Source organism: Falco peregrinus, chromosome 12 (genome assembly GCF_023634155.1).
Source record: "Falco peregrinus isolate bFalPer1 chromosome 12, bFalPer1.pri, whole genome shotgun sequence".
Taxonomy (NCBI): Eukaryota; Metazoa; Chordata; class Aves; order Falconiformes; family Falconidae; genus Falco; species Falco peregrinus.
The window spans coordinates 9,957,743-9,983,183 of NC_073732.1; the positions used below are offsets into that span (position 1 = coordinate 9,957,743).

The window sequence follows — 25,441 nt, forward strand, 5'->3', positions numbered from 1 at the left end:
CTATACCCACAGGGAGCAGGAGGAAAGGCCCCTAAGGTGCACTGAGATGTCCTCACATGGCAATTTTAGCAGTAACTTGGGCACAGCAAATACAAGGAGTTTGCTCTTCAGATACTGAGCCTACAGATAATTCATCTACAGAATGGCTTCAGCAGAAAAGGAAATCAGCAACAGGCAGTAAAAAAAACCCTGCCACAAAAAACCAAACAACCCCAACACACCAAACAAACAGCCTACACAAAGTCACCCTGAAAAAACCCCACACAACAAAACTCACAAAACCAACGCTCCTTTCACCTTCCTTGGAAGGAAGGCTCAGACAAGTACTTCACAGGGCTCTGGACCCAAATACCCATTGGCACATGCACATCCATGATCCACAATACTGACTGTTCATAATGCACTTTTATTTTTTCCTTTGTACAAAAACAAATATAAAATTTAAATCCAATAGAAAGTGTATACTAGCAATGACAAGTTTACATTACAATAAGACAGACAATGCGATGTGTATCGAACACCACATTAGTTTTAAAACTCTCAGTGATACATGCACTATATAAAAATTGCTAGAACTTTAATCTATTTCTACCAAGAATATCCAGGTACCAAGATACTCAAGAACAAAAAGTAGTCTTGATAAGTGGTATTACAAAAGTTAGACTTTCCACACACAAGAAACCAACATTAATAGAAACATCTATCATTCTGTTAAAATCCTCTCACAAAAGCCATACGTAAAATTCTTAGTAGATACAGAAAAAGCTCAAAAGTTTGTTAGCATAGGTAACCATTCAGTAGTTTAGAGAATCTTTTAGACAGTTTGAAGAAATACCGTAGTTTTCAATCTGTATTTTCCCCCCAAAGCCAGAACTACATCGACTCCCGTTTCAAAACCTAGTCAGCAGTTAAAACTAGCTCTTGAGTGAAGTCAGAGTAGCGTACAAAATATTTAACAGAACTGGGGTGTGTCACAGGAGTGTTTACTTCTTGAAGAAAGTCTTTTCCACATTCAAGGTTTGTTTATTTGTCCCATAAACAAGATTGTGCCTGAGGGATGAAATGAAAACAAGGATTACCACAGTCTGTAAATACTGTTCTTTCATGGAAAAGTTTAACAAAGTCACACAGCACAGCTGAGCTACCTCATCACAGTCTCGTCTAGCCTCCCTCAAGTCTGTGAGCCCAGGGAAGCGCATGTTTGGATAGGTGGCCAGCTCATATTTCTAGAGACACACAGTTCTGTTGATGCTCTGTGGAGCCTCAGGATGGGGACAGCTGCCAGGAGCCTACTCTTCCCCTAGTGCTGGCAGCTGCATCTTGTTCCTTACTAACTAGTAGTATCATCCACACATCACTGCAAGAAGCGGAAGAGTTACTCAAAGTAACTGGGACAGCTCTGCTCTTTGAGAGTCAACCCATAGCGATCATGGTTTCTTTGCCTGAACACTGACTTCTGTTCACAACAGGCTGGTGTAACACCCTAGATCCCTGAAGCCCCTATTCTAGCCTTTGCCCTAGCACTATATTACTGTCCATCAGAAAGCTGGATCCTATTCACCAATGCACTCAGTTATTTCCTCTCCATTCAGGAAAACTATGACTATTACAGACTGTTCTTTTGTACCCATGAACCTGCCATGCTTATTTCTGTTAACTTGGCAGCCAATATTTATGTTTTTTTCCTGTTCTGAATTGTATTCCAAGTAAAATAACCCAGTATTAAAGGCATAAAAAAATACTTGCAGAATTTTTTTAAGGCAATAGTTACTCAGTAGCTCCAGACTTTTGTTCCTATTGCATAGCTGATACCCAACTTCTAAGCCAAAAAGTACATACAAATGCTCCTTACCTGTAGGATTGTGCCGGATGAAAAAGACAAATGGCCTATCTACTATGAACCAAGGAGGGGATGACCTGGCTATTAAAATTGCAGCTTGCAGGAAAGAGAAGGTTTAGAAGTTAGAGAAACAAGTAACAACACATTATATATTCTGTCAAAGTGAGGTTTCCTAGTGTTTACTAGAAGCTTGCACAGGTAGAGATAAAATGCCTAAAACCCTCCAACCTGGACATTTAAAGCCACACAGGTCACATGTTATTCTTATAGGAACCGTATTAAAAGACACAACACAAAGCCCACAGAAAGCTGGAAGGAAGGTTGTCACCCAGAGGATGTGGTAGCTTAGTCCTCTTTGCCACCTTGCCAGGACATTACATTGGTGGCCAAACCATTAGTGATCAGAAGACACTTATCTAAAAAATAAGCCTGTTTACATTTCTTAGAGTATATCAATAGTCTGATCAGTATTGGCAAGTTGGGATTTTCTGAGGAATTGCCTAAAAAAAAAATCAACGGATCTCAAGTCAGAGCACATTCACATAATGGTCTCAAAGTGGGCTATCTTCACTTAGTGGTATAGCCTTATACAGTTTTCCTGCATCTGAGTTATCGGTACAGTTGCTTACTTGTTGCTGCAGAAGCTTTGGTTCCATCTTCACTAACTTCAATTTTTGTCTTTTGCAGAACATGAGATACGTGAAGACCTTCTGTTCCTGAAAAACCAAACAAAACCAGCACTTTCAGTAAAGCTAGCTGCAAGAGTCCCGACGTACACCGTGGCTAGTAGCCATTCTAGCATGGCTCAGAATAATAAAGCTACTGCAATCCTGCCGAAATCCTGAAGCTGCAGCAAAAAAAACACTGCTAGTAATACCTTTGAATACAATCATTTTTTGTAATTACAAAAAAATAGAGAACAACATCTTACTCCTCTGCATTTACTAAGTTTTCTTATTTGATGGTTTAAGTTAAAATTAAAAATGCAAGTGGACTTTTAATTAGCATATTTTTTCAGTCATTTGTTTACTTGAATTCCATTTATCTCAGCATCATGGGAGAAAAAAGCACTAGCAAGACACCTTGCTGTCAATGAAACAGGAATTTGTTTTCAAATTAAACCAGCACGAAGCAGGGTTTTTTTGTTAGATCTCTCTGTAGAAGCTCATCAGGAGTTTAATGGAAGCAGAGAATAGAAGTAAAATGGCATTTTAGAGCCATGAGTTCAAAAAAGTGTACACTTTGTTTTCAGACTATTTACAGCTCTGTGTTGGTTCAGCTCCTTAGACTGGGAATTTAGTCCTTGAGCTTTCCTACAGTTCAAGAAAGTCACCAAACATACTTGAGGGAGAAGTTAAATACTGCAGTTGCAGCGTTTATTACGCTCTAAAGTACAGTATTGTTAGAAGTCCTGCCATAGATTTTAGACAATGCTTGAGACCCTCAGGTTGTAACAACAAGTCTTATGAAGCTGACCAACATGATTTATTGCTTTAATGCAAGACAAGGGGAAAAAAGCCACTGCAGAGTTCAACAGAAGCAAGCAGCCATGCTTGGCTGGCTACAAAATAGAACTTAGCTCCAATGTCATGGTAACACTTATCCAAGACAAAACCAATAACTGCACTGGTAAAAACAGCACTTTATTCAGTGCCAGAAACTATCAACAAGGACCACTATGGATTCCAAAAAAGTAACTTACTTGTTATTTTTGCAAAGTTTGCCTTTGACTGGTCAAACATATCTGTAATACCAAGTGCTTTCAGAGGGTCCTTTAAGTCTGTTTCTGCTACTGCTGTAAATCTGTTGGAACACACAAAAAACCACATCAGTATCACAAAGGAAAGTTATCTTAAGCACTCTTGCTTCTATATCAGAAAAGATATGTATATGATCCCCAAAACATTCCCTGAAAGAGAAATTGGTTATGTTAATACTTACTTGGGTAAAATAACCTGCACTCTTTTTGCTACCATGGTGGTCATCCAGCTTCCTATGGTTTTTGTGCTGATGTGGGGAATGATAGCAGAGAGTGGCGTTGTGCTTTCAGTAGGCAGAGCAATCAACATGCTTATCATTTCACCATGGTATGGCAACTCAATGATATTGTACCACAGCTCATTTGGAGTACTTGTAGTGCCTAAAAAAATAAGCAAAGCTGATGAGCCATCATTTTGGGGTTTTTTTGTGTGGTTTTTTTTTTCATTTTTACAGCCTCAAATTTCTATTCTACCTTCCGATACCTACTGCTATAACAGTCTGTTATGAAAGCTCTGCCCACGTATTAGAACTGACTCTAAAAAGTCAAGACTGCCTAGCAGGAAGGCAGGCAACACTTCTAACTGTATGGGCTCTGTACAGACGCTAGTTTGACAAAAAGCAAAGACAGGATGACACCATGAAGCAAATACTCGTTTGAGTTTGACACACATACTGCTTCCCAAGCAAACCTCATCTGCCCGGAGTGGCAAGCCAGCTATGTCAGAAATGACAAGGTCTGTAAATCAGCTCTCCTTCAGATACCAACTGTTCCAGAACCAACTGAGCACTGAGAAACAACAAAAAGAAGCAACAAACCCCAGACCATCTTTCCAAACTGAAGAGAACTAGTAGAGAAGCTCTTTTTCCTCTAGGAGTTATTGGAAGAGCTCCTGCTTGTAGTAGTCTGTTGCATTTACTTCATTTTCTTGCTTAATAAGGATCTCGTTAGGAAGCAGTCTTCAGCCCTTCAAGGTAGTGGAGAGCAGCCACTTTGAGGCAGTGCAGGAGGCCAGTTAGATGAGAAGGATAGCAATGTCTCCAAGAGTTACAGCAAGTGCTGGGAAGACTGTCTTTGAGCAACCCTCTCCTCCAAGCTCCCTTTGCTTACTGTGGGATTTCTGGTACATGACTGGGAAGAATTATAGGAGCTTCAAGTGAAAACTTGTCAGTTTAACTACAGACAGGGTTTCTGGGAGAGTTTTTGGATAGCAGTAAGATCTTATTATCTTTCCACTTTCTTCATGTAAGCCTGCACTTGTCAGCCCAGGCTGACAAATCAACATCTTCATTAGGAATTTAATTTTGTTGCCAGCACCATGCAACCTGCCTTGACTGAGCTCATATTGCTAGAAAACTGGCAACATTGCACTTTTTTTACAGTAATTGTGTCAGGCCTGGTAGTTTGATTGTTTCTTTTTATTATGACAGTAGTTCTCAGAGAAGGGCCTACAGATCAAAATACTGGTTGCATAAGTCAGCTACAGGACAGTAACAAAAGGCAAACTATCCAACACTAAAGTACCCTGATGTGCTGCAAACTACTATTGTTACTACCATGGCATATCAAACAGGAGGGGAGTTCATCTTCACAGTCAACTGATGGGATTTAAGATGCTTAAGCTTTTACAGACCCATTTGCAAGCGTTAATAAGATAGAAGTCCTGCATTAAGAAATCCTGAGATACCCAACCTAAAATGAGCCTTAACTCAGCCATATTTCTCTTGTTCCTTTCTAGCTTAAACACAGGCCAACATAGTGCTGACCCAGCATTAGAATCCAAAGCCAAAAGCCTTTAAGATAATAGTCTTGCCAAAGCCTGTCTTAAGCTATGAACTTCTTTCAAACTCTACAGATTAGTATATGCTGCCATAGGCTTCCCCACCTCGCCCAGCTAATGCTTCCAGCTATTATCTCAAAGTATTACATTATATCTGCTTTAATACATGGGTTTGAGACAGTGTTACAGCTGTTTACTTTCAACACAAGTCTATAGTATTAGTTGAGCACTATTGACAGTAAAATTAAGCGTTTAAAAGCACAGCGGGTCTTTGTTTTTTGACTTACAAGAAGTTGTATTCTCAGCCCTATTTTTCAGGCTGTGTTTAGCACATATGGAAGCAAGTTCCAGGCAGCACTGCTCTATTCTTGGAAGGATGCAAGAGAAAACGTCCTTTTATCACAGCTTCAATCTTTGACCAATAAAATCCCCACAGGGCTGCAATGCTAAAGTGCTGAAGCACACTGTCAGTCACATCCAGCCGCCTATGTCAGCTCTGAGAGTCTCTGATGGAAGTCTGGCTGAACCTGCTGAACTTCTTTTCACTAGTGACTCAATTTAAATTTGAAGAGCAGCTTCACACCTTGAGAGATATAGCCAACATGCTAACCCCGTGCTTCTCTGGCTCCCACAGGACTACAGACAGTGCAAGTCCGGCTTCTTTATTATACAGTAAACTACAGATTGATTCGACTTCAATCTTTCTTTCATACACAGATCACCAGATAAACCTCAGGGTTCTATTCCTGTTGGCAGTTTTCCTTTATTCTCACCTCTTAAAAAAAAAGGATTTCTTCTTACTGCAAACTTCTCAGTTTGAGTACTTCAGATTTTCCTTTTTAAAGGACAACAGGGTAAGGCAAGTACTTTGACAGAGTATTCAGCCTTAAGCAACTGTTAAATACCTTGCACAGCAAGCTCATCTATACCTCAGCAGTATGAGATACTTCAACACAAACCCTCCTACATCAGCTGGAATAAGCAATACCATTAAACCACATGTACAGCAAACTTGTTTCAGTTGGAAGAAAAAGAAAATTTTATAATCATTTTGATAGTAGTGGGAGTTACCGAGCTTACCACAACGGAAGATAGATAACTGGGACAGCATAGGAACTTGGTAGGTCTTCCCATCAGCTCCATAAAATGGACGTTTCTTTGTATTTTCAGGTCTAAATCGTGATTTCCATAAGCCCTTGAAATACACAGCGTTTACTAGAACCAGTCTGGTCAAACTGCCATCAATATCATCTGGAGCTACAACCTGATCAATCATACCTAGAAGAAAAAGAAAGTCTGAGTATTTGCTGTCAACACCGGACAACTGCTCTTTAAGAACCTGAAGCACATACTATTTTAGGCCTCTAGATTTGTTAGGGTGCCAACTCCTCACAGGGCAACACATATAAGGTTCATAAAGCCAGCTGTATTCTTTGTCAAAAAGTAAACCTTTAGGATAATTAGAAAGCAAGTATACCTTGCTAATCAATAGGCTGATGTTGTAACTAACAGGGCCTTACACTTTTCAGCAGGTGAGCATATCTAAGACTATGTTACAGCAGTAACAGTTTCAGATGAAGCACTTCCCCATTCACACACTGCTTGCAACATTGCTATGCAAAACTGGTGATACGGTAGAGAAAGAATTTTGACTGCCCCATTTCACAAATACACAAATACCACATCCAACATCATTAACATACTCCTCACATCCAGGAGGCACCGGTTTTAACATGTAGTTCACCTAGACTATGAATATGTTGTAAAACATGATCTCTGGCTTTAGCATATGTAAAGCTTGACAACTAGATGCCAAGAGACTCTAACCAGGAGGAATTCTGTCACAGCAGGGTTAATTAACAATCTTCTATTAAACATGACTCCCAAGAACATTGCCATACCTTGTAAGGGTTTAGGGCAGCAAGAGCAAAAATTGAACTGCTCTACAGCTTTCCATGAGTCTGATTTACTGAGTCAAATGTCTGACTTGCTTGAAAGCACATTTATGTTTGAGAAAGCACAGCCCCAGGAGAACTCTGCTTGGATTTCTCACCAGTTGTATGAAGGCAAAGAGCAGTAGAAGCAACTCTGATACCATGGGCAGATGGACACACAAACTATGTACAATCCTCAAGGCCACTAGACAGGCACACCTGTTGGGGCAGTGAGACTGCCCATTCCTGCTCACCAGTTCTAAAACATTACACTAATGCCAGCTTAAAGACTTTTCAGCTGCAACAGAGCTTTTTCTACCTCCCCATCTTTCCATGCGAGTCTGAGATGTTTCGGACATCACCCTGCCACACGCAGAAAGCACTTGCCAATACTCACCCCTCGTTTCATTTTTCACCCACTGGTTGATGGAATCGCAAGCTGCATTTGGGTCTTCAAAGTCCACACTCTTGACACTGCACTGAAACACCTCTTTGTTCCTTGTAACAAAAGGCACTTCCATTTTAAAGCCACTCTTTGCAAACACTGCATTAGCAATTGTAACAATGTCTTTATTCTTTTTTGAGACTATGAGCCTGTTTATCTTCTTTAACGCTTTACCAACTCCTAGTTGGAAAGAACAGCAAGTTTAATTTAGAATAAGATGATGAACAAACAGTTAGCTTATATGCAACTATTAATTACATGAAAGGTCAGACATTAAGCGCTAGACTAGAAAAGGAGACCAAAGCAGGCATTCTGAGAGGCCTTCCAAAATACCCATTTCTGATATCTCATCTGAAGCACACTACTGTTTCCCAGCGAAAAGACAACCTTCACTGTTATGCCAGCTGTCCCTCTAGCTGCCTGCTCGGAATGCTACAGACAGGCTGGGGATAATACCAAGGTTCAAGTCTTACTGCAGAGCTACGTAACCACACTCTCCCATAGAACAGACTGTTCTGAAGTGTATTTTGTATCATATATGCCCAGGTCACCTGCCATTTCTGTGACTGTGACAAAGTCAAGGGCTCAGCCTGCTCACTCAGACCCAACAGCTCTGCAAGATTATACAGGTGGTCTTGAACCTCAGAGTGCAAAGCAAAAGTTGTTTTCTCATCATCTTTCCTTCCCGTTTACTGGAAAATAAAGGAAGCCTTACTCGAACCTCATAAATCTTGGCAGCCTTAGGTTCCTTAAAGACTAGGCCCTGGCCTAAATCAGCTACAAGCAGGAATCAATCCCTTAACACATGAGCTTGCCTTTAAAAAACAGAAAAAAGGGAAAACAGTAGGTACCAGTGCTTACAGTCAAGATCCTTAGGACCTGAAAGCAGCTCATATTGAGTGCTTGCTAGCTCCTTCACCGTATCTGAGAGAAGGTATATGGCAGCACAGAAGAACTGCTATGTTCACCATAGCCAGTTCTTCCCGTTGTTACAGCTTATGAATGAGTGCTTGTCTACACAGGAAAGCTATCGCCAGGCAGGCAACTTCATGTTCAACCATTACACTGAACAGGATCCCTGGGTGGCTGGTTTTGTAGCAGTTATTGATGGGCTCCCTCTGTTTCCCAGTAAAATTTAAGCAGAAACATTTCCAGGCTGCTTCCTTATGTAGACAAACTTGAAATCAGAGAGATATGAAGTGAATAAATTAATTCAGAGTTATTCTCTTAGCTGCATATAAGAAAAAGCCTCAGATGGCTTTGCTGTTTCATATATCATGAATGCTTTAGCAGTACTATTTGTATAAGTTTCTATATGTTCACTCTCCAGTATTATGGAGAAATTATTTTGGAGAACATACCATAACAGAGGTTCTCAAACTGTATTCTGTGGACCACTGGTGGTCCACGGAGCACTTGCTGGTGGTCCGGGGAGAGCTGGCTGGTCTCATGATGCTGGCTCTCCTCTTTGCTTCCTGCTGCTAAATTGCATTAAAAGACAGCTAAAGATAAATTAAATGTTTTTCAACCGTTACCTTTCCAAAGAAGCAGTTGCTATAGTTGCCAAAGGGAATGTAAGGCAATAATTAACAAAAGTAGAGGAGATCTGTGCAAAGAGATAGGTAGCATCCCATGACAAGTCTCTGTAAGAAGGTACTGGCTACCTTTTAAGGAGTTTGAGAACCTCTGTGTCTTACAGTTAGGATCAGAAAGCCTGCAGGCCAAATAGAACCAGTTGGTATATCGCTTCAAGATTTTTGCAAGTATTTATATTTTGAGTATTCAAATGCTCCTAAAGTTGATTATCCCATGAAGAGATTTCAATCTACAACACTTAGATCTTAAGCTGACAAATCGTTTTGCTGTACTTCAAACCCAGAACCAAAACAGCAAAGCAAATGAAGACAGGATGTGTTACATGACAATACTGCTCAAGATTTAAACGTGCACTTACCTCTTGGAAGGTTTCCTATTCCTGGAAGTAAGGCAGAATGCTGGCACTAAGATGTTAAGTCTTGCTGGCAAACATTCACAGAAATACTCAGCATGCAAAGTAAAGCAGCAAGAACCTTCAGCCTACACCCTCTCGAGGGGCAGACATTGGCAGAGGAATATAAATACAGATGCATGCAGTGTCAGGCACAGAGACAACCAGAAACGGCTGTTTCAAGAAGAGGGCACTACAAGAACTACAGATTCAGGATAGAAACACAAATGAACAAAGCTGAAGAACATCAAAGTGGAAGTATCAATCGTATGGTTAGAGTTTGCATCACTTTCAACATGAGGTAGAGTAATGTGATCTGTTATGAGTGGCACATTAAGGGCTGTTCAGTACAGCCTCAAACGGGGTACTGCAACCTTCCCGCATCATGCTGGCACTGGCCTGCCATCCACACTGTTCTGGAAAATCAGTTTTGCAAGGATGAAGGCAGTCCTAGCCAGGGCCCTGAAGTCATAAACAAAGCTGCTTATAAGCCAGTTCAAGTATATGCACACATCAATATTAAAATCGCCAATTAATTTCAAGTGTGACCATTTTGTGCTTTGGTAAACAGAGTTAATTGGTTTATGATGCAATCTACCACACTTTGAAAGCCATCTCAAAACAGCATGAGGATTCTGACAAAACACACCCAAAACCACCTTAGGAATCACTGACCATTTACACTGTATCTCATCATAGTTGTCAGCTGCTTCTTTGTCTTGCCATCAGCACCCAGCTGCAACACCCCCAGGACTGATGCAATCCCATGAGGAGAAACAACAACATTGTCCTGAGGCTTAGCTTTCACTATCTGATTGAAGACCTGGATTCCAACATCAGAGCTAAGTTCCTCCAAAGGATAAAAACTGAACTGGGAACATACAGATGTTAAAGTCCCAAGAACAAAGAGAAGTGGGAAGTGCCTGTTCATGATTTCTGGTTGGAGCTACCTGTAAGAGAAGAAGAGGGGAAAGTTAAGTCAGCTTTCACAAGTACAGCATTATTTTCAGCCGAAATTCTTGTTTACCTAAAGGCCAGGCGAGTCCTACACATGCTCCACACACCATTCACAGAGCTCTGGCAACAGGACCCACAGCTGCATTTTACTGCTACCAGTATTTTAGGTCTAGGGGTTTCCAGAAGCAGAGATAACCATGAAATAGCCAGATATCATTGACTATGTAACAGGACAAAAGCCACCAAGTTGGGAGACTACCTCCCACCATATACAAGTTCAGTTTTATGTTTCAGTTAATTGGCGTCTTGGCATTCTATTTGAACTGCCCTTTAGGATAAATTAGCACTAAGAGCCTTATGATATGGTCCTCGCCCACTAAAGTGTGATGTACAGTACATCTGATAGATCATTTTCTGCAGTGAACAGAAGCATGTATACATATGCAAACAGACCTTCTGTTGTGGGAATTTACACCTGTCTAGAATAATAAGAGTTAGCTGCATAACTGGCATTTTCCATAACAGGAATAGAGAAAGACTTTTAGATTTTTAAAATGCAAAGTTTGTTTTGGATTTTAGCCTGTACTTTTCCATTTAAGAAAATTCAGCAGCTAATAAATGCAGAAGGAAATTCACATTCAAAAATGGGCCAATCTATAGATCCAACACCTAACAGAATTCAGTATCATTACACCCATGACCTCGTAGGAACTGAGGCACATGCAGCACCAACGGTTGTCCAGGACATCTCAGCAACTGATTAGACAATCAAGCCCAAATCTTATGCACTGGGTGCTGTAACTACTAGGCTGTATTTCTTCTTCATGGACGTGTGTTCAAAACCCTTTTTTGTGAGTGCAAACAGGTACTTAGAGGAACAGTCATGCAATAAACTCCTATTTCACGAAATTAGGTTCCCAGCTCACTTTTGAAAGGTTCAATCACAACATTTTTGTTTTAAGAAGTTTCAGTTGCACAGTTCAAGAGTCCTGACTTCGCTTTCCAGACCAACCGAGCCAACTCTGGTGCTCCAAGAGCACACTTCAGCATTAGTCTCTCAAACATACTGATGAGTCAACTAGTTCCCTAGCTCAGTGCAGTCTAACCAGGCTGCAGACAGTATACCACTGATGAAAATGCAGTTTGCATACCACACAAAAAACCAGAAATAGGTGTTTCCTTCCCTTGAGCCCTCTGCTCAGCACCACACACTTGCTTTTCTGGCTCTAGCAGCCTGAGCCAGAGGCCAGCACAGAGGCAGCGTTCAGGTGGGCAGAGCCTTTCAGCTGAGGCATTATTCCCAGCCACCTCCCACTCCCACGAAAGGGTGTCCCGCGCCAAGGAGCTCTGCCATCGCTCAGCCTACCTACGCTGGGAGTTCAAACCGTGCCGCAGTACTTGATTATCAGAAAACCAGCTGGTGTTTGTGCAGATTCACGTAATCTTTATAGCATGTACTTTGACTTGAAAGTAACAGATACAGCATTTCTACTTTCTTCTGTGCCATTTCAGGGGACAGAACTGGCTTAGTCAAGTTTGCCATTGCAGCACAGAATAAACCAAATGCTGAACATGAAACAGCGCAGGAGTTGAGGCATCTTCCTCCCCCCGACCCAACTGTTAATATAGCTGTGACCTGAGGAACCTGTCAGACTAATTTAAGTTATGCAAGAAAAAGTGAAAACGCTGTCCTACAAAGCAGTTTAACAGCACACCCACTAATTAAGTCTTTCCCATCAACCTACTAATCCCTCACGCAGTTCTGGAGTCACTGGAGTACAATTCCTTCCGAAGGTGCTCCATACCAGCCATCAACTGGCACTACTCAAGCTCAGCTGGAGAACGAGACTGGCTGTGGCCAGCTGCAGTGGAGCCCTGCTGGAGCAAAACCCAAATGCCACCTCAGCCCCTGAAGCAGGTTACACAAATCACTTCCTACATCTGTCCCGCAGCCCACACTGCCTACAGCAGGAAGCGGTTGCGTGCAAGACCAGCAGCCTAACAGGGAAAGTGAACTTGCACTTTTAAAATAAAAAATGTTAAGGATATTCCTATTTGTTTTGATACTAGCATGAAATCAATCTCTAGTTCTGTTCTTAGGGGGAAGGCTTTGCTCTCTCCCAGGCAGCAGCTCTACACGGATGGCAATGCTGCCTTGCAGGAGGCAAGTATGACTTGCCACCCCACAAAAAGCTAGGTTTTAGGTTTAAGAGTTTTCTTTGGTGGCATGGTGACCATGTCTCCTCCCTACCCAGAGATGCAAGGGGCAGTTTAAACAAAAATTCTTAATCACAATATTAATCAGACTTCTACCTTTACCTAGTAACTTGGCCAAAAAAACCCCAAACCACAAAGCCCCACAACTACTAGAGATTTAGTAAATGTGATTACAGGGAAGAAGTTAATGCTGGTGCAATACAGCCTGTCTGACATAGTGATGGGACCACGAATAGTGACAGGCAACAACCACCAAGCACACAATTTGAGCTGTAATTTGAAAACCTTGCTTTTGAGACAGCTCCATCTGATCCAGCCAGCAACCCAGAAGAGTTCAGGCTCTTTTGAGTGCATCCACCCTTGACTTATTACATTGCCAGAAGTGTATTATGAGACAGGAGTGACACTTCTATGAAACCAAATAAAGCAATGTTTCATTGTCATTTATGTACTACTGCATCTGCACAAGCTTAATTGAAGTCAGATATTTCTCCTTCTGCCTCTACCACAATATATTGCAAGTCCCAAGTTTTCTACTTCACTGGTGAAGGCCCCTGCCAAACTCAGGGTGACAGCTACCAGCAGCCTTGTATTTTCCCTATGACACATGCGTGAAGTCTTGTCAAAACAACCCAACTGCTCCCAAGGCCACTGCTACAGGATTTTAGTTTTGCTTTTTTTTGTTTCAGGGAAAAAACTATTACCTGCTGCACCTGATTTCCCCAGAGGTCTCCCCCATGCTTGCCTAACCTCTCCTCCTGCTGCACCATTAAGGCAAGCTGGTCTCCATTTTGGAGCACAATCTCTAGCAGACACCTGCTCAGTAAGTGAAACAAGGTTGTGCAGTGCTTTGACCACAGGGAGAAAAAAGTAAAAATGCTTTTCAGCATTAGAGCAGTCACTTTTTGGCCCTGCCATGCCCACTGCACAGCTTAACCACTTAACTGAGAAGCCAATTTCATCTTCGAGCAGAACTGGCATTCACATTATTAATGCTTCTGTATTTCAGAATATCCAGCCTCTATGCAGTTCAGTAACAAGAAGTACATTTGCATATCCTGAAAGAAAGAGCCAAAGTAGAGTACAAGGAGAAAAAAAATCCAAAAGGATGTAGGATGGAAAACAGTTGACCTGCTATACAGAATAGCAACACTCTTTCAACAAGCTTTCATAATGCTTAGGCTAAAAAACATAGTGATGGTTAAATTTCAATCTAATGCTTCAGAAAGCCAAACAAAAAACACAAGCCAGGCATTTCTTTGCCTATGATCTTTATATTTTTTCACAAAGTTAACTGAGAAGGAGGAAGGTGTATAGGCAAATTAATTTACATAAATGTGGGCTTTTGAAAGATGCTGGTCTAAAAAAAATAATCCCTCTTCAAGGTAGGCTGTCTGCTTCTTAGATTGAGAACTAATAGGAAGGACAGCATCCCACAACTTAAAATTCTAAATAGAAAATGGAAATACTGACACAGAGAAATGCACCTAGAGTAATAAAACCAAAAAAAATTAAATTTGTACGCAAATCTAGTTCCTAACACTAACACTTCTGAACAAAACAGATGACAGTATCATGTATTCAGCTGCATTAGGAATACCTTGTCTACAGCGAGCATACTGAGACCTCCATTCGTCCATCTGCCCTGCTGAACAGCGCCATACCAAGTCCTGTACACCATGCTAAATTAGTAGTTACTACCCGTGTCCAACTGCAGAGCCCAGTTTAAGCTGCTGCATATTTTGAGACAGTTAGTCCAGCCAGAGAGCTCTGGGGAAGGCAGGAGAGGAGCACCACAGCATGTCTTATCTGTGCTGGTAGTTTTGTGTTGTTTCATGGCAGATGACGAAATGTCTTCAGGCTACCAATCTCCAGATGACCTCAGCCTCTAGAGTGTTGCAAACACTAGTCCTCATACATGCTAGGCAGCTACTCAACTCGCACTAGGCTCAGCTAATCAGATCACCCACATAATGCATAGTTAAGTTTTTGGCTGAAGTTATGGAAGTATTTATGTCAACAAAAAGGACACAATGCTTTTGGCCTGCATTTACAGAATGCTCAGTACATAGTTACATTAATATGGACTGTTTGATCTGGGTCTAGAAAGGCATTTGGTGGAGCAGGGAAAAGTCAAGTCTTCAGCCCCAGGCACAAAAAGCTGCTGAGCATGGAGATTCTCCTACAGCAAAGCACTAGCTTAGGAAAGACTGTTTTGAGAGAGCCAGACTGAGCTGCTGCACTTTTCCCAAGAGGAAGAGAAGTTAGTTTGGTTCAGAGACAGAGGCAAAACCATAAGATAAAAAAATATCCAACTTCAAAATGCAAGGCAGAGAAAAGACCCGTCTCAGAGAGACTGAAGACCACTTTGAGGAAATTGAGGAAGAAATAGTTCACCGTATATAGATTTTGATATCTGCACCCACTGCACTAATATGTTAGTATTCTGAGGCACCTCTAAGTGTTTATTTTGAAACCTGACTTCAACAGCAATAAGGTATAAAGCAAAAGGCTCATTCTTACAGCTGCAAGATTGATTCTGCAATTTCTTTAAAGATTTATCAAGCATAAGGAAGTTTAGACACCAGACTTCACTTCTGCAAATAGCTGTAACAGAAAGAGCAGCAGGCACAGTTGAACAGAGTAAAACTGAAAAGCAGTGTTGCAGCATTGCTGGTCTTGCTGTATTGAGCCAAAAAAAACTCAGAGCCCCTGAACCCACATGGCAGGCACTGGGCAGCCTCTATGCCCGGAGAAACTCTGCCTGGAACAAACATTCAGGGACTTCTCAAAGCTTGAGATGTTGATGTTTCCCCGTCAGTGCCATCTGTGCTACTAATTTTAAAGTCTTAACTTCAACTGACATGCGAGCTCAAAGAAAGCAGTTTCACTTCAGGCATTTAACTAACTCTCTCCAGCAGGACTGAATAAATACTCAACCAAACTTGTTAACAGTCATTTAAGGAGCCGGCTGAGCACACAGCAATTGTTTCCCCAAAGCAATGAGACCACTCTAGTTGCAATGGGAAGGTCACATGCTGGGTCTTGTTTTTCAGATGATGCACACTTGGCAGTACATTAAAACACTCAAGCCCATTGCTAGGCTTCTCTCCCCATCACAGGTGTTCACAACTCCCCTTCTGCCTAAGCTTCTTATATCCTAAAGCCTTCAGCATCCTCTCCTACCATGTCACTTGGCCTCTGCTACATCTAAACATGATTTTGGGTTTGGTCTGAATGCAGGTGAGTTCAGAAGTGACTTCTTCCACAAGACAGAGCTGGGAAATATTTCGTTTTCCTCTGGGTTTTCTGGTACATCCTGAATGTTGGCTCTTCCCTTTTATCTAATAACTTGTTTCCAGTGCTTTCTGCTTTAAAGTAGTAAAGAAAAACCCCACAGTCACAAAAATAAAAGCCACATTGTATCAACATGTGATGTCACATGAAAAATATCTAACAACAAAAGATTTTTATTACTCAATACCTTGAAGGTTTAGTACATGCAGAGCGTCACTAAGGATGATTGCTAGCTTTTAAACACTGTTAAACAGCTCAGTACTCAGAGCTCTGAAGAGGGGTAAGCTACTGTCAATATGTGCACAATTTCTGTTTATCTCAGAGATAAGCTGGAAGGTTTTTTTAGAAAAAGCATTTATTTTGTATGTTAAGATACTGGTCTGACCTCAGGCACTACAGCCAACGTTCCAACGTTACCATACAAAAAACCTGGTACCAGTTCTGAGGCTTTCCTCTCACCCTTAATCTTTTCACTATTTCCAATTCTCTCTCTTTTGTTAGTGCATTTGTGTTTGTTTCAAGATGGACTGCCTCCATCTGGAATGCCTCCTTTTCACTGTGTCCAACCAGCCTCCCCTGCCAAGGGGGAATTTCCCAGCAGAGCATCAGCTTGTAGAACTGGCTGGCCCCAGATAGGAACCATCTCTTTGTCCAAGCACAGTTCCCACATGAGCAGAAAGTTAGAATTTAGTGCTTCTATATGAAGAATCCTGACCACCACTTTTTGGGGGGTTCTATTTAGCATGAAGGACAGAGAGACAAGCTCCATTTAAACTTACTGTAGCTTCACAACTAGAGTTTTCAGTTCACAAGCCGGACTGGTTTTCTCTCTCCAGCATTTGGTGGTTGCACATGGTGGTTCACTACATGTGAAATTGGTCCTTGTAAAGTTGACCAGAGACAGCTTTTAATTTCACCACTCAATTGTAACCATACAACTACACAAGCACTGTTTAGAGTTGCGAGAACACAGATAGGTATTTATTTATCCTTTGCTTTTACTTACATCTCTCATTTATATATAATTTCAAGAGACAACTTTAGCTCTGCTTCATGAAGCAAATACAGTTTGCTGCAATGACAGGGCAGGGGGCTTACAGAGAGTTCTAGGGCTTTACAGTTCTACCACCATTTTCAAGTTTTATCTGTGTTTGCTCATTACAGTAGGCTCAACAACTATAGTTAAGTTTTCCATGTGTTATTTACTCCTGTATTTAAAGCAGTTTCCACAGCCTTCTTCCTCTAAGATCTATTATCAAGTCTCACAATATCAGGAAGATTAAAGAAAATTGTATTTTTAATTTACTGGTGCCCCTTTATTAAATAAGTGGGTTTGTTGATTACAAGTTCTTTATGCAATGTGGTTATTTTAACATAATGAAGAAACAGCATGGGACAGTCAGCCCATCATGACTAATGCTGCAGAACCAGTTTCCCAAAAAGATGCAGCACAGTGGTGTTTCACAACACAGCAGTGAAGCTATACCCTCTTGCTCTCAATTCACCCCTGTGAAGGGAACAATGGTTCAATGATTAAAGCATTTTCTTAAAACGTAGCAGCAGGTCCATAACCTGCTCCCATTTTAAGTTTTTGTGGAAGAAAAGCCTCATGGAGCCACAGCTCCCACATTTACTGTACATTAACAATGCTCACTATGCAAGTACAGGCTCATTAAGAAACAACAGCAAACCTACAGGACTGCAAGCTCCCATTAATGAGGTACAGGGTATTAACTCTTTGGTAATGGGCTGCTTAAGCACAGATTTATGAATTAATTTCACAAGGTGCTGGACTAACACCAGCTGGTGTCTTAGGTACTTTACCATCACATTTACCTTAACCCTCACTTCTCCTGTAGTATTTGACCCTCTTTCTTCCCTAAAGAATATTAAAGGGAAATCCAGTACACTTACTCATTCCCACCTGTTGCAGGACACAACTGACACCAGGACTGTTGCACCTCTACACCCCTGCAGAGCAAAAACTTGCTGCTCTTCTCCCAGGGTAAATTTTAATCCGCTGGCCAGCAACACATGCCCCATCTCCTGCACGTACCAGGCTGAAAGAGTAGAAGCAGCCCTGTTGAGATGTCCACTTGGAGACTGCATGGAGACCTGTACTTGGAGCAGACTGAACATCAAGAACTTCCCAGTACATATCCTTCTTCTAGAAGGGTTAAGCTACTGTTAGCTGTAACACTCAGACCTAGAGAACTGTCAAGCAAAGAAAAAAAATATGTTTGTAAAAAATAATGAAAGCTAGAAGACATGGAATTGAGTCCTCAAACCAATAGTCAAAGCTTTACTGAAATTTTCACAAGGCACATGAGCTGCTGCAGAGGAGAAAACAGATGACTGTTTGCCTTTAGATTTTACACCTTTTTTGTTTAGTTTACAAAAGAAGTACTTTTATTTCCTATTTGATAACACCCTATGAAGTCCAGTTCCTACCATTCCACACCTTATGGTTTGGTCTGGGCTACCAGCACAACTGAAAATTGAGTTTTCTATGTAGTAGTAACATTTTTGTACTTCTAGGAAGCTAAGAGATGGCAGAACTTATCAGCCCCATGATACCTAACCAAAGCCTATGCTGGCTTTGGTTAGAGATACCCAACTGATAACAAGTAAGAGACAGGCTCTCAGTCTTCCAAGTAGCCTTGAAGAAACCCCACTTAATGAAATTAATTCAGTACTACTAAGTTTTCACTTATTCTTCCTCCTACAAGAGGTAAGAGTATGGTAATAACAGTGTTGACAGTTCTGTAAAAGTTAGAGTTATTTGATACACTCATTTCACTATAAAAATAAGCTGGAACAACTCCAGTATTCTCTGTTAATAATAAAAGCTTTTATAAGGACTTGTACTTACAGAAACTCATTGATATCTAAAGACCTTAAATTTAAAAGCATTTGTAACTAGGATCTGCTACCATCTGACAAAATACTGGGGGAGATCAGGAACACTGTTCTAACCATTTACTGCACTTGTGGTTTGAGATCTGCAGATAGGTGACTAGCCTTTTATTTAGCAATCATACTGTACAACATTAACAAACAACTGCTTCCTAATTGCAAGTAAGTTTAGAAACCCCGTTCTTGTCTGAAATACTAGGCAAGAAGCATAGCTCTTAGTGTAATGTAGTCAAGGATTAAAGTTGTTGAAGATGAAAAAAGCATATTGATTTTCTGCCTCCAGGACAGCACCACTGAAAGACTTAAGCTCACATATATATATTCATTTTCCAGTGGAGTCCTCAACCATTTCAGAACTAGTTTAAAGGGTACCCAAGAAGGATATTTACATTTTTTCTTTACAGCATACAGATTACTTATGTTCATCTCTCCCTGCCCCTGCTAATGTCAGAAGCAGAACCAGTCAACTACAAAAGCATCCAAAGTCACAGAAGCTGTAAGGATGTAGGAATTGCACCCAGGAAGAATGCGGGAATCAAGCACTGTGCTGGGTACCTAACTGTACACTCTCAGACACCTCCTCAGTCATCTGCAAGACTATTTACATTAACCAGTTAGCAAGAGAATTAACAGCTCTTTAGAAGACCTGTATTTAAGAAAATATACTCTTTTCATTAACCTGAGTTCACTTCCGATTAATCCCACCGACTTTACTTTCCAGGTTTCTGGAAAGGCAAGACCTAAATTTCCATGGAAAAAAGGGACAACTGAGTATGAACTACGCACAAGAATCCTGCAAGAGCAGGTCATGACCTGGTATATTCAACCATCTGATTCAGTTCAGATTGAAAGTTTGCAGGCTGAGCTGTGAGCTGCGTTGGCTGAGAAGCCTCCGCACAGTCCATCGCTATTTCTGTAACGCAGATGACGAACCTCAGAGGAAGCAGGCAATTAGCTGGGAAAGCAGCCTCTTCAGCTGAGCTGCCAGAGCAGCTGGAGGCCTCAAGCCCACTCCATTGCTGAGAAAGCTCCATGAACTACTTCTGGAACAGGAAGGTATACAGCCAGAGAGAAACATATAGCCAACAGATAAATCCACCAACTTCTAAGCAGGATTTTTAGATTGCTTAAAGATGTAAAGTAAGAAGATACCAGAATGGAAGAAGAGTTCAAGAAACATCCAATTCTCCTCTTGCTTTTGTATCTGTAACCTGTCAGAGCCAACAGAGACGGCTCCTCCCCTATTAAAACAAAACAAGCAGCCTCAAAAACAACTCAAAACCTTTGGTCAGCAGAAGCTTGCAGTTCAGACCAGGTGACACAGCCATCTCTGAAACAGCAAGGACCATCACTAAATACCACAACATGCCCTTTTGCAGGAATGGGTGTTTAAAGTTCAAATTATTTAATAACAAGAACAGCATTTAAGAAGAAAACAAAGCTTGGTCAAAGCTATGTATTAATTCACGTTCATCAGCTACAATCTGCATCTCAGCTGAACTAACAGAGCTAAAGTGTACCAGCATTTCTCAGCACTACTGCTGGAAACCCCAATGTGGCTTAGAATTGTAGCTTAGAGTCTGTTGACAACTAATATTGCTCAAAAAGAAAGTTTCCACCTGCGTGCTGAGGCCGCTACATACACAGCCTTGAGCGGGGGTCTTCAAGACTGACTACCAGCAGGCTCTGAACTGATGTCTTCTATAATTGCTCTCAAGGTCCCAAGATACTAAAAAGTTCAGAGCCACTGCTTCTAAAGCCCAGCAAGAGAACAGGAGAATGCCTGAAGCACATGGTTTTTGCATCATGTTGCCGAGTATGGCCAGCAAGACAGATTCCCACCATGGGGAGATCAATCCACAACATGAACATGCTTTCATAAATATGCCACAAAGTGGTTTAAGTATCAGGCCCCAGCATGAGTCATCTCCTGATTTCAGCCTGGAAATGCAAGCAGAAGCATGTTTCTGGCTATTAAAGGTGAACACCAGACCACAGGCAAGATACAGTAGCTGCCAAAACTCATGCGTTTCCACAGACACTGCTCAAGAAGAGGTGTTAAAGGACAGATAAAGCATTTCAGTTTGCATATAAGTGTATTTCAAGGTCATGACAAACAGCTCATGAAACTATGGCTCATACTAGCATCGCCACTGAAGTTGCTCCATCCTCTTCCTGTCCCTGATCACCAGCTTCAGCAGTGATCTCCTCTATGCTTACAGAAGCATTCATGTAGTTGAGTAGTGAACTAGATCCTAGTACTAGCAAGGAGACAGGAGAAAGCAGAACACAGGACAGCTCTTTTCCACAGCATGCCGGCCTAAATGTTTGTGTAGCTACAGCTGTAGAATGCTACTACCTTTATTTTCATCTTTCTGGTCTCCTCCCACCCCCTCATTTTAACCACTGTAGAGGAGACACACCTGAACATGTACATGGTTGTACATATTCACCTTTCCCATTTCCATACACCAAAGCCATTTACTTAAAATTTTATATTTTCATAGTTCTAACTTACGCTGTCAATCTTTAAATTCATAAGTAGGAGATTAGCTACTCCATGTTACCTGCTCTCCAAAGCTAGAGCAAGGCAGTATTTTGTATCACTCCGCTTATTTAAAGGTTAGTTATGGTTAGTATAGGAATTACATGGTACTTACAGGCTAACACTTTGCTGTTTAACGTGATTTGTAAGTTATGTCACAGGCAATTAGGAAGATGCCCAGAGGCACACAAAGATGACTGCATCAAGCAACACTTTACAGATTAGTGATGATTAATCCATCTTTCCTGTCTTCCCATGTATAAAACCTTTGACCCTACAAAAATAGTAGAATCCAGTTAACAGACCAACTAACTGGAAGCGTTTTGATGATTAGGCTGGATTTCCCCCTAATTAATATTACAAAAGCATACTGTCTCATGCATGCTCATGATTAAGCAATCCAAGCGGTCTAGACAACCGTAACTCCAACTTCCAAGAAAAACCTTCTACTGAGCCTCAGCTTTGTCAAGCATGAACACAGCAGTTGCCCAGCAAGTATTAAAAGCTGCAACCGGCTGCACAAGCCAGGTAGATATGGAGTCCACCACCACAGAACTCTCTAGCCAGAGGTCCCGCTGAACTGTTCCCTTACTATAGATGAATGCAATTTATATGCGTCTCCATTTTAATTCCTAGCAATACGGTGAGGTGGTTATTTTTATATACATACAGTTCAATCTAGGCTAAAAATGCCTAGTTCAACTTAACTGGGCTCGCTGCTTGATGTCTTTCTGTCTAGCAGTATGCCATTAAGAAGCTTTAGGACTGGAACACACTTCTGGCTGTGCAATTTAGAGACCCACACTAAAAGTCTCCGCATGCCACTAAGACATGCTATTCTCCTGGTTGTCAATGACAACACCAAACAGAAGCTTCAACACTTCTGTGTACACCTTGAAACAGAATCCACTGCAGATCCCTGTTGCTTTCTTTTTTGTACTGACATGAGGTGGTATCACCTCCCACGTGAGGGACACTGAGCTATACAGACAGTTGTCTATCGTGATGGCCATGTCACCGTCCAAAGCAAAGATGAGTTTTTATAACATCCTGATACCTAGGCAGCAGATGCAAGGCTGATGTCCAGAAAAACAGCTTTTCAGCATCTTAAGAGCAGCGACAACATTTGCTGACAGATTGCCTGATGAACAATTTGTCCATAATTGTAAAGAAGCTGTGGACTAGCATTCATTACTCAAAGTTTACTCCTGTGCCAATCAGCTGCTATTCTCACAGGTTTAATCACACCCCATAAAGTGCTAGAACTCCAAGCTAGCACATCTTGTATGTATTTGAATCAATCTACCTAATCATTCTGCCTTTTTATTTGCATTGGTCTTCACCTCACACACTTAAAAGATTTATCTGATCACTCAGCAGGCATGCAGCTGGTTTTCACTTTGCTGTTGGTTTTCTGCAGCTTGTCCCCTTTTTCAAAGCTACACTAACAGCACAGCTGCTCACACCTACGTATGTTTCCTGAATAGTCCCTACAAAACCAGGCTTCTAATGAGTTCCCATGGACAGCAAGGGGTAAGATGTTACTAAACATTCACACAAGAGAAAGTGAAGGGAGAAGTCATTTTTTCAGCGCAGTGAAAAACACAATAATCAGTCCACCAGGTTTCTCTTCCAGGAAGTTGCCCAAGAATGCAGTTAAAACCACAGAAACCAAACCGCGTTTCAGAACCATACGCAGGCATGAAAAATAGGAAGAGAAACAAAAATCACACTGAGGCCTCTAAGCCATAAACTGGTATTCCCGAGTTTTAAGGGAAATCTGACATCTCGGCACCTATTTGCTTGCACAATGGCATCTCCAGAGGTTTTATTTCTCTGTGCAGCTCCTCCCACACTGCACACCCTTGAACATAATTTTAACCAGGAGTGTCTCTCCCAGGCTCACTCCGTATTTCCCAGTCCTCCCAGCACTCCGCAAACGAGGCACGCTCCCACGTTATCCAGAAGGGAGCCAGGAGTTTTAGCTGACCACTTCTCTGCTCCAACACACGATTTGATGGCACCAACACTACCCAAACGCTGTTTCAGTTAGAGAATACACGCACCCTTTCCTCCCCGAACCGCAATGGCTGTGAATACGTCTCTCCCGTTTCTCTGTTACTCAATACAGAAAATCTTAGTTAAGTCAATTTTTTTTTTCCACTACAAGCAAAGCAAGCTCCGTCTAGCACCAGCAAAGTGAGCAACTTCCAGCTCCCAGGCTCTTGCGACGAGGCCGGTGCCAGGGAGGTGCCGCCGCGGGGTCGGTGGCAGCGGCGAGCGGCGCCCCCCGCCCGGCCCGGCACAGCGCGGGGCTCCCGGCCCGCACACCGCTTCCCGGGGGGCAAACACAACCACCCCCTCGCTTGCCGAAAAAAGCCACCGGCAAGAAAAAACTCGCCACGCCAGAAGCACCCACGCAGCCGGCGCCGGGAGGCTGGCGGGAGCAGGCAGCAGGCACAGCACCCGGGGGCCGCCGGCACCCGCGTACCGCCCGGCCCGGCCCCCCGCCGCCACCGGGTTGTCAGCAACGAAACTTCGGCTCCCGCCCGCCCGCCGCCCCGACCCCCCTTCTCCTCCGGGCGCCGAGCGGCTGCGCCGGGCACCACCGCCGCCCCCGCGGCACGGCGCCGTGGCCAGCCGGCCCCCGCTCACCTCCCCTCGGCGGCTCTCGGCCCGGTTCCACCGCGGCAGCCGCTGCGCTGCACCGCGCCGCTCGGCCAGAACGCGGCGGCGCCCGGTGTTTATAGGGCCCGCGGCCCGGCCCGCCCCGCCCCGCCCGCCCCTCCGCCGAGCCCCGCGGCAGCCCGCCTCGGGGGGAGCTGCCCGCGGCCGCCCCTGCGGAGCGGGGCGGGGGGGACGTGCGGAGGCGGGGAGCGCCGGCCCGGCCCCGAGCCCGCCGGAGGGGAGCGGCCCCGCCCGGCCGCGGGCTGACGGCGCGACGGTGCCTCCACCGTAGGGCCGGTCGCGGGGGGCACGGCCGGCTGCGTGCCCTCGCCCCAGATCTGCCCGCCGGCACGCCGGTGCCCCTGCCCTAGCCGCCCCCCCGAGCCCCCCCGGCAGCCCGAGCCCCTCTGCTGCAGCGCGGGGAGAGGCGGCGGCCGTGGAGGGAGAGGCGGAAGCGGAGCCAGCTGTGGTGGGATACGGGGAACGGTGCCAGCTGTGGTGGGATACGGGAACGGTGCCAGCTGTGGTGGGATACGGGGAAGGGTGCCAGCTGTGGTGGGGTAAGGGGAACGGTGCCAGCTGTGGTGGGGTAAAGGGAAGCGGAGCCAGCTGTGATGGGATACAGGGAAGCGGTGCCAGCTGTGGTGGGATACGGGGAAGCAGAGACAGCTGTGGTGGGATACTGGGAAGCAGAGCCAGCTGTGATGGGATACTGGGAAGCGGAGCCAGCTGCCATGGTGCCCACGGGGGCTAAGCCCAGCCTGGCAGGACCGCCAATGAAGGGGGGGAGTGAGGGGATGGAGGCCAGCGAGGCCAAAGGCTGCAACATCCTCCAATGCCATGTGGCCCTGTCCTGGCAGCGTGGTGTGACAGATCCAAGGATTTTGGCCAGAAGGGCACCTCTCGCCTCCCTGGCCTTTCCCGTGCCCCCACGGCTGGGGCCACTGTGCCCATGTCCTCAGCAGCCAGGACAAGGAAGCCGGCAGCCTGCGGCCTTGTCCCCTCACACGGTGCTGGGGTCTGACCCCTCACAAATGCTGCCAGGGGGATCGGAGGGAGGCCAGCTACCGCTCCGGCATCACGGCACAGGCACAGCG

The 25,441-nt window shown here is 43.5% G+C and overlaps 1 protein-coding gene across 4 annotated transcripts; it reads right to left on the reverse strand.

Annotated features, from left to right (window-relative positions):
* Positions 1 to 386: 386 nt before the first annotated feature.
* SERPINE2 (serpin family E member 2) lies at positions 387 to 24,490 on the reverse strand. 4 transcript variants are annotated; one of them, XM_055817396.1, is made up of 11 exons: positions 24,333 to 24,476; positions 21,793 to 21,951; positions 10,421 to 10,695; positions 9,120 to 9,239; positions 7,711 to 7,938; positions 6,460 to 6,657; positions 3,782 to 3,980; positions 3,543 to 3,643; positions 2,470 to 2,556; positions 1,853 to 1,936; positions 387 to 1,050 (listed from the first exon to the last, which is right to left on the reverse strand). In XM_055817396.1, exons 3-11 carry the CDS (start codon positions 10,674 to 10,676, stop codon positions 1,013 to 1,015), a joined length of 1,311 nt encoding a protein of 436 aa, XP_055673371.1. In that variant the 5' UTR covers positions 10,677 to 10,695; positions 21,793 to 21,951; positions 24,333 to 24,476; the 3' UTR covers positions 387 to 1,012. The 4 variants fall into 4 exon arrangements, with proteins under 4 accessions (XP_055673371.1, XP_055673372.1, XP_055673370.1 ...); XM_055817397.1 differs by lacking the exon at positions 21,793 to 21,951 and having other exon boundaries at positions 9,120 to 9,236; positions 24,333 to 24,490; XM_055817395.1 differs by lacking the exon at positions 21,793 to 21,951 and having other exon boundaries at positions 24,333 to 24,490.
* Positions 24,491 to 25,441: the final 951 nt, after the last annotated feature.